The following is a 12,529-nucleotide window of genomic DNA, read 5'->3' on the forward strand; positions in this document are numbered from 1 at the left end:
AAATGATGGCATTATATGAAGTTTAAATTTACCATGTTCAGCAGAATTGTAAGAATGTTACATTATTGGTGATATTTTATAGATGCTAAAGTAGTTTAGTGATTACTTATTTTATAGATGCTAAAGTAGTTTAGTGATTACTTCACCAGTTACTTAGAAGACATTTACCAGTAATTACAAGCAACAGGGATATAAATAACTAACTCAAATGAGGTCTAACTTTATGTTATTGAAAGAAATCTGTTCCTACAACTATCAAATAGCAGATTACTAATGGATTTGTTTTGTAGTTTCCAAAACAACATGTCTATGACATAGAAGAATTAAGCTTAAGAAAGCGATCATCACAGAGGCTGAAGTTAGTGTTTGTTTTTAAAATAAGACATCATATTCTGAATTTTTATCTCTTTCCTGATTTTGAAGTTATCAAATATGTTTCTCTCATTATTTGGCAATTGCATTATTAATGAAATAGAGAAACAGTTGAACATGATATATTAACTGCAAATTTAAAAAACAGTAATAGACATTTAAAAATCAATATGTGCCCAAGTAAAAAAAAAGTTTCATGTTTATGTTAAGTAAATTCTTCAATAAATTGATTTGCTTACCCCATAAACAAGTTCTCCTACCATCCCATTCCAGATTTTTGTGTCTGCATCCCTTGCTCCATATTTTCCATCAGGGACAATGGCAATTTTATACTTGATACCAATATGTTTTGCAATTTCAGATGCCAAATCTACACAGTATCCTTCATACTTGTCATTTCCTTCAAACATTTCGTGATTTTTCTTGTACATAACATATGGGGATTCCTATAATGAGAGAAGTAAAACTGTAAAGGAGAAATGATAAAACATTCAAAAATCTTTATGTAATTTCAGTTCCACAATTTGACAAAAAGAGTATTTAGTATTAGTATACACACTGATTTTAGTGTGGCTAGAAATCAATAATAAAACAGATGAATACAGAGGGTGCCAAAAAATGTATACACATTTTAAGAAAGGAAAAAACTACTAAAATTGTAATACTTAATATACACCAATAACAAAACATGAACACAAATTACGTTTGAATTCTGCAATTACAAGAGGTGCTCAAAGTGGTTACCATCAGTGTCCAGACACTTCTGATTATGGTAAACTACTGCTTGAGCAATGTTGACCAAAATGTCCACTTGTATACATATTTTTGGCATCCTTGGTATATAAATAAATATGCTTAGAGTTATATTAAATTGCTTTACATTGGATACTAAACATGAAATATTTAAAATAATTTTCTTTTGAGTGATTATTACATAGCTAGCACTGTAATTGTGACAGGAAATATATCCATTAATAACTGTCTAGAAAAGCATAGTTATCATCTTTGGCAATGAAATTATTAGTTCCAAAATATTTCATGAAGTTAAAGGCTATTTAGTGTCAGCTTCATGTAATGAAAGACTCATTCAAGGTCACAGATCTCCATATTCTGCATCTTTTTTAGCCACAATTGTGACCTCCTTTAGGGAAAGAGCTATTAATAGATCTTTTTTTTTTTTTTTTTTTTGCTTTCCAGCATTTAGCAAGATGCCTTTCTCAGAGCGGTCACTAGCAAGTTCAAAGAAGAAATGAATGCATATTTAAAATTGTATATACTTCTTTGCCTTAAATTGGCTTTCCTAAAATTGTCCAATATTTTGGCTCTAATTAAGGTTGTGTTCCATGGATTTTTATTCTATTATACAATATGTCCCCAATGGAAGCTAATACTTTTCCCCCAAATGTGACAATCCCACACTTCAAGTGATAGTCCCATTTTTGAAGCAAGTAAGATGAAAAATAGAATGAAGAATTATTTTGAAAATCCATATAGAATGAAAAAGTTTACTAGTAGCTAATAACTGGACAGTTTTCAGTTAAAGTGCACTCATGTGAACACACACACACACACACACACACACACACACACACACACACACACACCCCTCCTTAATAAAACCATTTAAAGGCAGTGAAATAGACATGTTAGCAAAAAAGCATTTGATTTTATAAATAGAAACTAAAGCCACCAACTAAAGACAGGCCTGGTGAACATGCAATACATACAGAACTCCTGGTCACACCCCAGATATTTTAGTCATTTGCACACAAGAAATGACCATTTTTTGCCACAATGTCATTGAGATCATGTATTTATATTTTATAAAATTGTACAGTAACATTCATTTAGTCATTTCAATACAAATCTTTTCTTTTATCCCAGCAAATTGGTAATTGGGGAAGTTGAATTTGCTCTTGGAAGTCTGGGTTAGAAGGTAATTTACTTTGTATAACGTGGCAGTCTACACTAATTCTGTTTTTTGTTTTAAAGTGCTTTGTAAATGTAGAAAGTACTTTTAAAAACATTGTAAGAATATAAATTACATGGTATGTGATTTTCTCACAGAGATGCCCTAAATATCTCTATTGTGGGCAATTGTCCAGTATTGGTTCTTGCATTATTTTCTTAAATCCTGCTTTAAGTTGACATGAATAAGTGACCCAGAAACCTCTCACTTGTCCTTTGATTTTGATGAATATTCTTTTTTTTTTTTTAATGATATGAGCAGCTTTTACTGATTGCAACCGGAAGTGAAAGAGGAGGGGATAAGACAGCTCCAACACCTGGGGTGGCTTCACAGACTCGATCGCCACCCTCCAAAAGCAGAATTTGATGAATATTCTAGCACTGGACTTGGGTAAGGAAAGTTTATCCATCTATAAGGGCTGGCTGAGTGGCTCAGTTGGTTAAGAGCTTGCTCAAGAGTGTGACCTCTAGAGCAACAGGGTCGCCGGTTCGATTTCTGGCCCTAGCTGAGCTACTGCTGCTGAGCAGCCAACTGGTGGCAAGATGGCTCAGCTAAAAAAATAAATAAATAAAAAAATAAGGCAACTAATTAACTCTTCTTTAAGTAGATGAAAATTATTAGTTTACAGAAAGCATTCTCTAAGTATAAAGAGTTTTGCAAATTATAAATGTAGTTATGAAAATTGGCAAGTTTTGCAAAGCACTGTTAATTTCTAAGATACGCTGTAAAATATTATAGTTAAAATGAGCTAATCTTTTCATTTTCTCTTCTTTTCTTGTAATATCTAATAAAACATGCAAGAATATGTAGAGAAAAAGCAAGAATCACACATTTATAAAATACTTAACATTCTAATTGAAATGGCTATATAGCTATACCTATAACTATTGGTATAACAAACTTAGTTTTTCAAACGGAGTATAGCTAAGGTTCACATTTGGTACTAAGGTTGAAGATCTATTCTAAAGTGTCTGGACTATTTGAACACTTATGAATTTTAGCTCTTTCTCTCTCTCTCTCTCTCTCTCTCTCTCTCTCTCTCTCTCTATATATATATATATATATATATAAAACCATATTATTGTAGCTTGTGTGCAGAAGTTTCTCTAGGTAGTATTATCACCTAATTTGCTAAATTCCCTCTACATTGTTTTGTGAACAATTTACTTTATTAAAAGCTATACTTTTATTATTTACTCAAACATTTATTAAGCACCCACTGTGTGCCAGGCAGTTTGCTGGGAGCTAGGGGTACAAAAATACATAAACTATGCCTTTGTCCTCTTGTGATTAAATAAGGTTAAAAACTCTTTTTAATAAGGGTAAAGGAGTAAGAGTGGTGGGGGACAATAATAAAATATAGTAGTGAAAAATAATAATAGCTATTACTTATTTAGTGCTTCCTCTATGACAGGCACAATGCTAAGTTCTTTAATTGTGCCTTTTCATTTACTTTTCACACTGACGTTTTGAGGTAGGCATTTCTCATTTTGCAGATGGAAAATTTAAGACTGAGAGAGGTTAAGCAAATTGTTCAATTTCACAGAACTAGCAGTAGCAGCAGTTGAACCTATATTTTGAAATATCTAAAAATCTTTGAAGCTATTTTTGCATATGTCAAAATATGTACAACTATTTGAGATTGTATATGATTTAACAAGAAAAGGGACAAGATTACAGTAGTGAATTTCTGTATTTTTAATTAATGAAATTCTTTATACAAAATCTTGAGCAGACAATGTAGGATAAAATCTTTCCATATCTCCTCATAGTGTCTGGTACAGATAAGACACTCACTAAATGTAAAGATTTTTTGTTGTATCAATGCTTCCTAAATAGGACTATCATGGCAAAGTAATAATATTAGAACTTTTGATTCAGATCGTCAAAAGAAAAGTAGATATTAACAAGTGCTAGGTCATGTCTTCTGAAACAGGCATATGTGTATATAAGTAAAAAAATAGTGTCTTCTTTCAATTTTTTCAATTTCCTTTCTGGACAGCGGGGATCTGTCATGTCTTTGTTTTCCTGCCAAACAAACCAATAAAGGCTAGCAAAACCTTGAGGTAACTGAAGATGTTGATTGGAAGTTTAACTGAGCTTTTTGTACAACCAGGGATGTGCACAGTTATTGAGATTTGGATGAGTGGTGCATGCAGCATAAGAGAAATAAGATGATCATACTCAGGGAGATGGAAGAACCAAGGGAGAAAAAGGCTAGGCTTTTCTTAAACATAAGCTCTTATGGTTGCTCAGCTCTGCCCAGTTTCTTTGAGTGGGTCTCATTTTCCTGTTCCAAATGAGTAGCAAATCCTCTACACTTTCTCAGCCTCCTCATTTGCCCCATCCCCAGTCTGGCAATTTGTCCACAGGTAGCCCTTCAAACACTGCATAGGTGAGCAGATTTAATACAAAGTTTTGGGGCTAGAATGAGTGAAGAAAATGCCAAATCTTTTCAAAGTAATACAACATGAGTCCTAGCCAATCATTAAGGGGATTTGTGAGGGCATCTTTGGTAAGCAGGCTTTTGGAGTCTCAGGTGTTCAATTGTGAATAAAAATGGAATAATCAGAGGAGGTGGAATATAATCGCTTACTTCTGCTTTAAGAATATAATCTGCCATCTTTATTATCAACTACTGTGCCCTGTGGGACAATAATATCCTAGAAGTTATTTTAAATGCATTACTTCTTAGTGATTATGAGTTTATTACTACAATTTCCATAAGGGATGATGCTCTACAGCTGCTCTGCTATTTCAGGAAAGAAATCAATCTCTGTCTAAAGCCGTTATATTAGGACTTGCTTATGAAAATGTTTCTGTAAATGAATTAAGATGATTTTCAATCAATAAAGTATCATTCTCCTACTGAGAAAAAATTTTTGGATTTTTTATATAATCCAAATGTGAAATTGTTGAAATAGATACTTATTAGAAAGGCTTTAAGATTTTTCTTAACATCACAAATATATATAATCATTACAATTACTATTGAAAACAGTTAAAATAGTAAAATTGGTATTATCAACCAAAGTTATTTGATATTTGCTTCCCTCTGAAGAATCTTAATAGATGTAGATAATTTATCTCATGGGTAAAATTCTTAAAAGTGGAAATTAAGATGTTATTATTCAATTCAGAAAAAAATGAGTACATTTAATAGGTGCACAATTTTAAGTTTATTTTAAATAACTTATTTAAAAACTAATTGATTATAAGCTCTTTGAAGGCAGGTTAATAATAAAAGTATAGCTATATATGGGGATATTAGTATTTGGTACAAATAAAAATAAATATATCTGTATTTTCTGTATATATGTACATATACATATATTACATATAAATATGCATGTGTAGATTGTTGTATATGCACATGTATCTACATATAGTGCATCTACAAATTCAAACATCTCATAAAAACTATAAAAAATAACCTCTACAAAGATCAAGTGTGATAAGTAAAATTGCTTTTAGTAACATAAGTCTAACACTGTAGTGAAAATACATCTAGATTTATGGCAAATTTTCCTAAAGGATTGTTATGTTTATAAGATGGTAAGAAATACTTTCTTAGTTGATTAATGCATCATAGGCATCATTTAACTTCAGTAGTAAAGATTTTGGGGAAAATGGGGTTGGCTGAGATATCACTGTATCATCCCTCCTTTCCCAGAAAGTTCAGCAGCCAAATAAAGTGAGATTACAGAGGAAAACACCACCTTCTCTTCCTCCAAGTTCTCCTGAAAACAGCCTTTTCCTCAGTTGCTGCCCTTGTCCAAACTACATGGCACAGATTTGGCTTCCTTGGGTTGTTTACAGAAAGTATTATTTTGAAGTAGAAAGTTAAATCAGTATGGTCACAGTCTCGTAAGTTTTACAGAGTTTGTAAAATTTTTAGTGACCAAGATGTAAAGATAAAAAATGATGATCACCTGAATCCAAGACTTTAGACCTTTCAACTTTGTAGTCATGATTCTCATTTGATGATATTGTCAATTTTACTTTTTATTTAAGTTTAGTAAGTTATTTTCAGTATGACTATATTCAGGTAGAATAAATAAATAATTAAAATGAAGATCACATTATAAATACACACCACCATTATAAAAAATAAATTTCAACAGTGAAAAAAGCTAAAGCTACATTTTAAGAATGATAGCTAACATATTTATTATGTTACTTGTTTGCTTTCTCTCACTAGAATATAAGTTTAACTGAGTGCAGGATTTTTGTCTGTTTTGTTCTCTTACATATCCCGAAATTTTAACCGTGCCTAGCACATAGCAGACGCTTAATAAATATTTATGAATGAATAAATGAATTTATCAATCAATTTTATTTAACAATAGCATATATCATTACAATGTATCAACATATAAATAACAACATACACAAAGGAAAGACAAACGGGAGAACAGCAATGTCATATCAATTCAATCAAAATAAATGATTTCCAGTGCCACAACACTCTCAGCCTTCTTGTGTCTAGATATCTGTCTTGCACATATTACAATGTCTAACCAACTCCATCTGTGTTGGGAATTTTCAAGTGAATTTGGTGGGTTATTACATGCAGGTGTTAATATCTCATTCATCTACAGGGAACCATATTTCTTTCAAAATGAAAGAGGTGGTAGAGATGTCATACGTCCCAAGCTACCATTTTCAATAAAAGCAAACAAGGAACACTCAGGGAAAGGGTTCTGGTATGTTTCCTTTTCTTTTTGAATTACTGAATCATTATGCAGTTGCAAAAACCAGAGCATTATTTATATGAAGATTACATTTTTATACAAAAGACAGATCCTAGTGTTGCACTATTTTGATAGCAAAAATATTGATTATATCATTGTCAAACAACAGATAACTTTACAGAATATTCTTTATGCATATAGGAAACTGTTGGGTTTTTCAATCATTTTTACTTATTTTTTGATAGCATGCTTCCTGAAGACCAGCCATGCTTGCAAAATTGACTCAATATTTTGGTTTTAAGAATTATATCTCCAACCCCTTTAAATAACAGGGATGGAAAGGTGATTCTCTACATTATACCTATAATGCACATTAAAACACTTTATTTGACACAGAACAGGCAAAACTTCAAAAAAATCTTCAAAGAAAACAACTGTATATTCAGAAAACAAGGACACAGAATTCATAGACATTTACTTTTAGAAAATCTATGCTTGGAATTAAGAGTGATAGAATTCCATCATTTACATACAATGACCTTATTTCAAGATATGGGGACTGATACGTCAGAATTGCCAAGTGATTCTTTTTCAACATCTATGTGTTTTCTTGAGAAAGATGAGGATTAATTCTTCTTTTGTTCTAGGTTCTCAGAAAAGTCACAGAACTTTAAAAAAATTTTTTTCTGGTAGTCCAGAGTTGGTCATCCAAGAAGAATCCCACATGAAAAATTAGCTTAAGTTTACTACACAGGAGAACAATACTTGAGCCTTAGTTAGGAATAGTCGAACACCGTGGAACTCATTTCTTTCTTGATCAATTTCTTAAAATAGGATTCTTCATCAGAGGCTGAAAAGAGGAGGACTGTACTGAAGTATGACTTTCCATTACTGTGTCTTTTTTAGGAAAAGAAATATATATATATATTGCTTTTCAAGTCCCATGCAAACATTACACAATTAAGTTAGAAGGTATATATTTTCCACTCTTACACAAAAACTATTGTTGGTTGGTTTGCATTCTAAAATCATAAACTTCTGATCAAAGCTTGGCAGATTAACATTAAATTGCTGGCTGTGCAACACAGATAAAACTAATTGCAACATATGAAAGCTTCTCTCTGGCATTTCATTCTTTGACCTCAATGTCAAAATTTTGGAAATAAGTTGACATTACTAAAACCTAAAACTAAAATTATGTAAGCTAAAAACTAAATTACATAAAATACCTCTACTTATTTAGAGAATGGGCTTCACAGATAATTAAATATATGTTCTGCCTATTAAGACAGTGAACTGAAGATGTATAACTTTAAATCAGATAGAAAAGGTCACCGATTGTTGATCTCCTTTGACTAGCATTGATTCTAAAGGGCATGTTTGACTTTAGAAGAGAAAAATATATAAGATATTCTATTATTTAAATGGTAATTTTATGAAAATCTCTTTCAAAAACCAGCCTTAAAATTTAGAGTATATTTCATTTTATGATATGAATGAATGAAGCAATTATATTTTTCTTAATTCCTAGTAGTTCTATCAATTATATTGTGTATTTATCACTGGTCAATGAGAAAAATAATCGGTGTGAAAAAACTCTTTTTATATTAAAAATAAATATAAAACAAAATTTATTTCTAAAGCATTGAGTTGTATAAAACATATTCATTAAAATCTTCACATTCATATCTCCACTATTATAAACAGATAATGCAAATCATTACCCAATGATTAAACTACCTGGAAATTATAATTTTAAACACCATTAACTACTATTACATTGATGTTTTAAAAAACATAGTAACAACAATAACATGGTGTTTACTACAGTATTTTATGTGATTTGTTGTTGATCTTTTTCATGTTCATTCTTTTGTCCTTTGGAATCTTAGCATTTCATACATTTCCAACTACAGCGTGACAGTTTCAATTTTTAACATCTGAGCATTTTTCTGAGAACAACAATGCAGCAAAAGATAATACAAATGAAAGTACCAAATGTACTCAAAGCTCAGGACAAACCTATTTAAAGTCTGAACAGACTTCTGTGGATCAGAACACCCATGTCACCATTGCTAAGAAGCAGTTTTCACCCTCCCTGTTCACTATAGCTGGGGAATTAAAATTGCCTGTGGACCAAACGGAATAGCATAAAGCACAGACCAAAACTTACCATAATTGTGGTTACAACCACTGTTCTGTTCTCAATAGCTGCTGTGTCATTGCCAAGAGTGGGTACATCTTGAATCAAAACTAATTTATCCATATCATTCCAATAACCAACCTGCCAAATAGAGAAAATTCTTGAAAACACATTTAATTCTTATTGGAACGAGAGATATTAATAAGCAAGCAAATAAAACAAATTTTAAAAGCTGATGAAAAAATGTTTGGAAGTTGTCTTGATTGATGATGAGCCAGTTTTCTTGATGTGAATGATACTGTCTGGTTATATATTTGCAACTTTACAATTTACAATTATGGAGTAGCCACGACATTGGGAATGAGTAATTCAAAAGGAATATGGGTACAGATGGCACAACATTTTATGATGATCCTTTCTTCTAGTGAGATGGACAGGCACCCTCTAAAATTATATGATCTTATCAATAATAGTACAGGTCTTACAGTAAAGGGAACAGCTAGGTTTACAAAGGGGACATTAGAGGATGTTTTCAAGTAAAAATGACCTGTGTATTTTAAAGCAATATAGAAACAATTTTTGGTTTGACACAACCTAGCCCATAGGTAACAGTCTTACCATATCTAAAATGCTAGATATGTCAGAAATTAACATTAGTGAACAAAATTTTCACTTTCAAAGATCACATTTACATTAGTATTTTTTCATTTTTAAATCCTTATATCACTTACTCATTTAGTTGACACAAACTCCTTTCCATTAAATACATTAAGTAATTAGTTAAGCACTTTATAAAGTAGTAAACTACAACGGGGTCTTAAAGGAATGTTAGGGTTCTTTGAATCATGCAGACAATTAAGTAATAGTAATGGCTACCACTTATCAACTGCTTGCTCTGTAACAGGTACTGCTCTCAATGGTTTTTGTTTTTTTTTATAAGCTGAGCCATCCTGCCACCTGTTGGCAGCTCAGTGCTGCTCAGCTCTGGCTGAGAATTGAACCACTGTTGCTCAGAACTCAAACTTTGAGTGAGCTCTTAATCAACGGAGTCATTTAGCAGGCCCTCAATGCTTTTTAAATATGAATCTTAAAGTTTATACACACAGCAAATATAAAGGTATGTGTAATTATTATCTATACTTTGGAGATGAGGACCCATATTAGAATGTTAAATAAGTTGCACAAAGTTATACTCCACTGGGGCCAGAATTCAAAACTCAGGTCTATATGACACCGAATCCATATACTTCGTTATTATGCTACACAGTCTCCCCAAATCGGTGTTTATGTAACGATTGCCACACTTCTTTCTTGAATTTCTGGATGCAGTTGATAAAACTCATGTCTCCAATGAAATGTATGTAATAGCTCACTGCACTGGTCTGTTTACTATTTATTCTAATATGTTTTAGAAGTCTCTTGCTTCCCTCAAGTTTCTTAACTGTGTTAGTATTTGTAAACATATTAAAATAAAGTAAGCATTACCATGTCAGAGTCACTATATTATTCATAAATATTGTATATATAATTCAATAACAATAGATAGAGAAAAAAATTTTCATTAATATGGCTTGCTATACTTCTTAGTTTGATCTGAAATTATGAATATATATGAATTTAGCAGTTCTTATCTTCTTTTTAGTTTTATTTTTGTAATATTAGTTTCAGGTGTACAAAACAACATAATTAGACATTTGCACCCCTCACAAAGTGATAACCCTCCCTCCCCAAGTCTACTATCCCTCTGATATCGTGTATAGCTGTTACAATACCATTGACTGTATTCCCTATACTGTGCTTGAATTCAACAGTTATTTTCAATTGTCTATGTGAATTCATTTGTAGCTAACATTTATTTAATAATTTAGTGATTAATTTATGAACAACTATGCCTTTGAGACCTATTGTCTTCCAATTCCTACATGTACTTAATAAATAAAACCAACATGTCAGTTGCTTCCTGTTAATTCTCCTTTCCACATGACAGTTATATGACATGAAAATGGGTTTTAGAGTTTAGCACTCCATTAAGGTATAGCCACCTCCAGATCTCAGCAGCCCATTCTCTGGGAAAGGCCATTTTTCTTTATTAATGAGTTCTCACAACAGAAAAACCATGAAGCTGGGATACATTCTGGAGAGCCCTCATGTGTTGACCAGACAATGACATTTTGCATTAAAAACAGCCTGTGGGTTCACAACTATCTACCCCCCAAAAGATAAATGATTTAGAAGTACTGAAAAATTAAAATAATAAGCAAAAATATATCTAATTGTATCTATGTGCCTTATATTTACTTGCAATTCTTGTTAAAAAAGAAAGCCATGGTTTGTGATGTCAGACCAATTAATGGTAGCTCTCATGGGGCATGGACTTATTGGGAAGTAAGGTGATATGGAATGGGTAGTGATACAGCAGTCACTTCCTAAAGAAAGGAGTCTAAAAGTTGGGACCTAGAGCTTCACGTGACACGGAGTTTCTCTCTCTAATTCTTCACAACATTTTACAATTTGCTAAGAACTTTTCGCATGCCTGATCTCATTTAACTAGATAGGGAACGAGGCATTTTTCCTAGAGACAGAAATTGGGTGAAAAATAGTTTTGTAATGCTAGAGCAAAAATATGGAAGCATTTAAATCACTGAACTGAGTATGTCAGAAAATGATTTGTCTTCTTTGGACTGCTAAAGGTGAATCGTGTGCAAATCTAACCATAATATAATGTAAGAGTAAATATCTCTGTATTTACGGTGGACTTTGCCTGCAGGGTAGGGATTGGGGAGCTGTGTGGAACCCCTGTTTTACTCAGCGTTGGTTCCTTGGAAAGCCGATTTGACCAGACCTGTTCTGAAAAACATGGCTTAATTCCAGCCCTAAAGAGGAGCCTTACAGGCCCTTGGACTGATAATACTCATATTTCTTAGCAGTAAAGAGAATGGGCTCTGGAGCTGGGTAAGCACTGGTTTCCACGGCAGCTCCATCTTTTCTAGCTGAACATCCATGGGCAGGTTATTTAGTTTCTCTAAGCCTTACTGTTCTCTTCTACAAAATGAGAAAAAAAAATACATCTTACTTTCTGGTTGTTGTGAAGATTAAATATAAAAATGCACATCAATTTTTCCATTACTCTCTAGCATACAACCTGCTTTCAATAAATATAATTTTTACAACTAAGAATTCCTTAAACTATGGAAGCCTGGTCCTAGGTGTTCCCTCTGGGAGTCACCAGAATAATAAGATTCCACCATAGTTAGGGACTGGGACTTCAGAAAGATCTTTGTGGCTTCTGCTCAATGAGACTCTCAATCAGCTTTCCTGTTACGGAAGTCAAACTAATGGATTGACGCTGAT

The 12,529-nt window shown here is 32.4% G+C and overlaps 1 protein-coding gene across 10 annotated transcripts in view; it reads right to left on the bottom strand.

Annotated features, from left to right (window-relative positions):
• GRIA4 (glutamate ionotropic receptor AMPA type subunit 4) overlaps window positions 1-12,529 on the bottom strand; it is a 380,852-nt gene that overhangs the window by 53,597 nt on the left and 314,726 nt on the right. For 9 of the 10 annotated variants that reach the window (XR_002126866.1, XR_002126867.1, XM_019668471.1 and 6 more), the window contains 2 exons: window positions 9,209-9,319; window positions 612-818 (listed from right to left, as the gene is read on the bottom strand). Coding sequence is in view for 8 of the 10 variants with exons in the window: in XM_019668471.1 (XP_019524016.1) it covers window positions 612-818; window positions 9,209-9,319 (318 nt within the window). In the remaining 2 variants the exon portion in view is untranslated. Of the gene's footprint in view, window positions 1-611; window positions 819-6,658; window positions 7,886-9,208; window positions 9,320-12,529 lie in introns of those variants that run through there. The other variant, XM_019668478.1, reaches the window with a different exon arrangement.

This window comes from Hipposideros armiger, unplaced genomic scaffold (genome assembly GCF_001890085.2).
Source record: "Hipposideros armiger isolate ML-2016 unplaced genomic scaffold, ASM189008v1 scaffold_527, whole genome shotgun sequence".
Taxonomy (NCBI): domain Eukaryota; kingdom Metazoa; phylum Chordata; class Mammalia; order Chiroptera; family Hipposideridae; genus Hipposideros; species Hipposideros armiger.